General features: G+C 38.6%; 1 protein-coding gene across 1 annotated transcript; it reads right to left on the bottom strand.

The window, feature by feature from the left end:
• Positions 1-4,021: 4,021 nt before the first annotated feature.
• On the bottom strand, positions 4,022-5,012 carry LOC116584697 (short transmembrane mitochondrial protein 1). Its single transcript, XM_032333363.1, has one exon. The coding sequence runs from the start codon at positions 4,958-4,960 to the stop codon at positions 4,817-4,819; it is 144 nt and encodes a 47-aa protein (XP_032189254.1). The 5' UTR covers positions 4,961-5,012; the 3' UTR covers positions 4,022-4,816.
• Between the last annotated feature and the right edge of the window lie 414 nt (positions 5,013-5,426).

Genomic DNA, 5,426 nt, shown 5'->3' with positions numbered 1-5,426 from the left:
GCAGAGTCTGCTTCAGACTCTCTCCCTCTCCCTCTAACCTTCCTGCTTGTGCATGTGCACTCTTTCTCTAGTAAATAAATAAATCTTTAAAGAAAAAGTAGAAAGTACTGTTTAACTGCAAAAAGTTGTCACTTTGGAGTTTGAATTCTGACTTTGATAGTCATCAGGTCAGTGTTTTTATCTGTAAAAAATGGGGATGACAGCTCATTTTATGACTTCCTTCCTCCCTTTTTGCTTCACTACTTTCCTGAGAAATGACCATCTAGTTGATGGATAGTTTCTGGGTGGTGAAATCAAAGGGAGTCAAGGGAAAGATAAAAGCAAGGGAAAATTATCTTAAATAAGGGAAAATTATAGAATTATAGAAAAATGAAATTTACAATTATCTTGCAATACTACCAACCAGAAGAGAAAAAAAGTAACAGGAATATTTCCATCTTTTAAGTCACTAACCTTACAATATCTTGGTTCTCAAATTTATGTATATGGGTCATCTGTTTTATGGATTATTTCAACATGTTTTGGAATTTCCCCTGGCTTCTTCCAATCAGCACTGTTTCTGGTCTGTCTCCTATATTATATATTAGTGTGGAATTAGGAGATGCAATAATAGATTAAGTTCAACATAACTGGAAAAGTAAATTAGCATTCCAAAGTAAGAAACATGCCTTTTGGATTATTCACTACTATTTTTTTTTCTTTCTGCATCTAGTTACTTTCTTTATTGTAGATAATTAGGAAGTTTAACTGATAAGTTTTCCCTCCTTTGTGCGTGGAATTGGGTCTGAGAGAGAAAAGCACTCAGCACTCACTGTTTTTGTAAAGAATGTTTCTTTCCTAGAGTCACTGTTTTTGTTCAAATATTGTAAGATGTGTCTGGTATGGGAGGAGGGTGAGGTGTATTCTGGGAAGTAGCTGTTGATTACATGAGAAACCAGAAGAGCATGTTCATTTTTAAAAAGCGTATTTAGTTGTGTAATTACTTTGATGTGTTCTTTTATTTTTAGGTTTTTATTTTAATCATCAAGACAAGTGCACTGCTTGGTCCCCATCACTTATTTCACCCATCCCCCCACCCATCTCCCTTCTGGTAACCATCAGTTTGTTCTTTAGTTGAGTCTTGTTCTTGGTTTGTCTCTCTCTTGTTTTCCCCTTTGCTCATTTGTTCTGTTTCTTAAATTCCGCAAATGAGTGAAATCATATGGTATTTTCTATTTCTCTGATTACTCTTGACTTATTTGCTTAGCATTATATTCTCTAGCTCCTTCCACATCATTGCAAATGGCAAGATTTCATTCATTACAAGGTATATATATGTACCATATCTTCTTTATCCATTCGTCCGTTAAGGGACACTTGAGTTGTTTCCGTAATTTGGCTATTGTAGGTAATGCTGCTATAAGCACTGGGGTGCATGTATCCCTTTGAATTAGTATTTTTTTAATCCTTTGGGTAAATACCCACTACTGTTATGCTGGATGATAAGGTAGCTCTATTTCTAACTTTTTCAGGAACCTCCATACAATTCTCCAGGATGACTGTTCCAGTTTGCATTTCCACCAACATTGGAAGAGAGTTCCTTTCTCTCCATATCCTTTCCAACACCTGTTTTTCTTGTGTTGTGGATTTTAACCATTTGGACAGGTGTGAAGGTAATATCTCATTTGATTTGCTTTTTCCTGTTGATCAGTGATGTCGAACATCTTTTCATTTGACTGTTGGCCATCTGTATGTTTTCTTTGATGAGATGTATATTCATGTCTTTTGCTCACTTTTTAGTTGTATTATTTGGTTTTTGGATGTTGAATTTTATAAGTTCTTTATGTATTTTAGATACTAAACCTTTATCAGATATGTCATTTGCAAATATCTTCTCCCATGCCAAAGGTTGTTTTTTAGATTTTTTTTTTAAAGATTTTATTTATTTATTTGACAGAGAGAAATCACAAGTAGATGGAGAGGCAGGCAGAGAGAGAGAGAGAGGGAAGCAGGCCCCCTGCTGAGCAGAGAGCCCGATGCGGGACTCGATCCCAGGACTCTGAGATCATGACCTGAGCCGAAGGCAGCGGCTTAACCCACTGAGCCACCCAGGCGCCCCTGTTTTTTAGATTTTTTAAAAAAGATTTTATTTATTTATTAGAAATCGAGAGCATGAGACAAAGAGTGTGTATGAGAAAGAAAGCACAAGCAATGGAGGATAGGAGCAGAGGGAGAAGCAGGCACCTCGCCAAGCAGGGAGCCTAAAGCCGGACTTGATCCCACAGCAGATGCTTAACCAACCGAGCCATCCAGGCACCCAGGTTGCCTTTTAGTTTTGTTGATGGTTTTCTTAGCTGTGAAAAATGTTTTTACATGATGTAGTCCCAATAGTTCATTTTTCCTTTTTTAACCTTGCCTCAAGGGACCTATCTAGAAAAAAAGTTGCTATGGCCAATGTCAGAGAAGTTACTGCCTGTGCTCTATCCTAGCATTTTTTTTTTAAAAGATTTTATTTATTTATTTGACAGGGAGAGGTCACAAGTAGGCAGAGAGGCAGGCAGAGAGAGAGGAAGGGAAGCAGGCCCCCTACTGAGCAGAGAGCCCAATGCGGGACTCGATCCCAGGACCCTGAGATCATGACCTGAGCCGAAGGCAGCGGCTTAACCCACTGAGCCACCCACGTGCCCTATCCTAGCATTTTTATGGCTTCAGGTCTCACATGCAGGTCTTTCATCCATATTTTTTCCCCTTTCATCCATTTTGAATTTATTTTCATGTATGGTGTAAGAAAGCAGCCCAGTTTCATTCCTTTGCATTTTGCTGTCTAGTTTGCCCAACACCATTTGTTGAAGAGACTGTCTTTTTTCCTGTTGGATATTCTTTCCTGCTTTGTCAAAGATCAGTTGATCATATCCTTGTGGGTTTATTTCTGGATTTTCTATTCTGTTCTATTGGTCTAGGTGTCTATTTTTGTGCCAATACCTTACTATTTTGATTACTACAGTTTTGTGATATAACTTGAAATCTGGACTTGTGATGCCCCCCCCCCCCCCACCCCGGGCCACTTGGCTTTTCCTTTCCAAGATAGCTTTGGTTATTCAGAGGCTTTTGTGGTTCCATAGAAATTTTAAGATTGTTTTCTCTAGCTCTATGAAAAATGCTGGTGGTATTTTGATAGGGATTGTATTAAATGTGTAGATTGTTCTAGGTTGTATAGACTTTTTTTTTTCATTTTATTTTATCTCTTTTCACTATAAAAGAATTCATTGTTTATGTACCACACCCAGTGCTCCATGCAATACATGCCCTCCATAATACCCACCACCAGGCTCACCCAATCCCCCACTCTTCTCCAAACCCCTCAGTTTGTTTCTCAGAGTCCACAGTCTCTCATGCTTCGTCTCCCTCTCCGATTTCCCCCAAGTCACTTCTCTCCATCTCCCAATGTCCTCCACAAGTATTCCTTATGCTCCACAAGTAAGTGAAACCATATCATAATTGACTCTCTCTGCTTGACTTATTTCACTCAGCATAATCTCTTCCAGTCCTGTCCATGTTGATACAACAGTTGAATATTCATCCTTTCTGATGGATTTGTATCACTCCATTGTATATATGGACCATATCTTCTTTATCCATTCATCCATTGAAGGGCATCTTGGTTCTTTCCACAGTTTGGTGACTATGGCCATTACTGCTGTAAACATTGGGGTACAGATGGCCCTTCTTTTCACTACATCTGTATCTTTGGGGTAAATACCCAGTAGTACAATTGCAGAGTCATAGAGTAGCTCTATTTTTAATTTTTAAGGAATCTCCACACTGTTTTCTAAAGTGTCTGCACCAACTTGCATTCCCTCCAATAGTGTAAGAGGGTTCCCCTTTCTCCACATCCTCTCCAACACATGTTGTTTACTGTCTTATTAATTTTGGCCATTCTGTCTGGTGTAAGGTGGTATCTCAATGTGGTTTTTATTTGAATCTCCCTGATGGCTAATGATGATGAACATTTTTTTTTTTTATGAGAATCACTATAAAGATATATTGTAAATACATTTTTAATGTGAAGAGGCATAAAATTTCCTTTACAACTTGTGATTTATCTGTCATGTAACGTCAAATGCACCTGTAAACCCCTAAGATAAGTAGGATTCTTTTGAGGGAAAAGAGCCAAATCAAAGACACAATTAAGGAAAACATGCATACTAGACTATGAATTGTACGGAGGATAAAGGTCATTATTTTACATATTTTTAAACTCCCTAGTTCCCGACAGAGTTCTCAGAGTATAGTTTCTTAGTTAATGAGTAATAAATTGATTTACTGATTAAATTAGCAATTATGGAGCTGCCTGACAACAGCATAAAATAAGTGGAAAATTCAGGAGTGACTGGCTTCTTGGCTTTAATTTTAGTGACCTTAAAACAACATAATTTAGTACCAAATGTTTAAACACCCATTATAATTGCTAAACTGTGAAATCAGCATTATTTATGTCTGACCAGCTATACAAAACTCATCAATTTTTCTTTAGAAAAGAGTAGAAATTCCAAAGAATAAAGGAGAGACTAGTAATTAAAGGTCACATTTACTAATCTAGCACCATAATTCCAGTCTTAGGCCGTCTCAAGTGGCTGGAAGGAGGAAGGGACAGGTGAGGAAGCTGGAAAAGGGTGGTTCTTAACTTGTGGCCCCATCTGTGCTCTCAGGCAATGCAGGATCTAACAGGAAAATTATTGAGGCTGGAATTTAAAACAAAAACTTTTGGTTCAGATGGTAAGGAGGCCCTCAAGAACAGCAGAATCGGTATATCCAGAAGGCAGTGCTGGAGTCCGCCTCATGAGCTAGGGGGTTTCTTCTTGGCATCCAAGTCCTTTTTTATTTCTTCTAGTTTTTTAGCCAGGTTTGGTATGTCATAGTTCTGAGCCAGATACATTCCAACCACGTTGCCAAGAGTAAATCCAAGCAGGAACTGCAGCATGGCGTCGGCGAGGAGAGGCGCGAAGGGCTGCTGCAGCTCGGTGGGCCGGTCCGAGCCTCGATGATGAACATTTTTTCATGTGTCTGTTAGCCATTTGTATGTCTTCTTTGGAGAAGTGTTTGTTTATGTCTTCTGTCCATTTTTCGACGTGATTATCTGTTTTGTGTGTTTTGAGTTGGAGTTCTTTATAGATCTTGGATATCAGCCCTTTGTCTGTACTGTCATTTGCAAATATCTTCTCCCAATTCCTGGGTTGCCTCTTTGTTTTGCTGACTGTTTCCTTTGCTGTGCAGAAGCTTTTGATCTTGATTAAGTCCCAAAAGTTCATTTTCTCTTTTGTTTCCTTTGCCTTTGGAGACATGTCTTAAAAGAAGTTGCTGTGGCCATTGTCGAAGAGGATGCTGCCTATGTTCGTCTCTAGGATTTTGGTAGATTCCTGCCTCATGTTGAGGTCTTTCATTCATTT

Source organism: Mustela erminea, chromosome 2, assembly GCF_009829155.1.
Source record: "Mustela erminea isolate mMusErm1 chromosome 2, mMusErm1.Pri, whole genome shotgun sequence".
NCBI classification, from domain to species: domain Eukaryota; kingdom Metazoa; phylum Chordata; class Mammalia; order Carnivora; family Mustelidae; genus Mustela; species Mustela erminea.
This window is presented reverse-complemented; position numbering and strand designations above follow the sequence as displayed.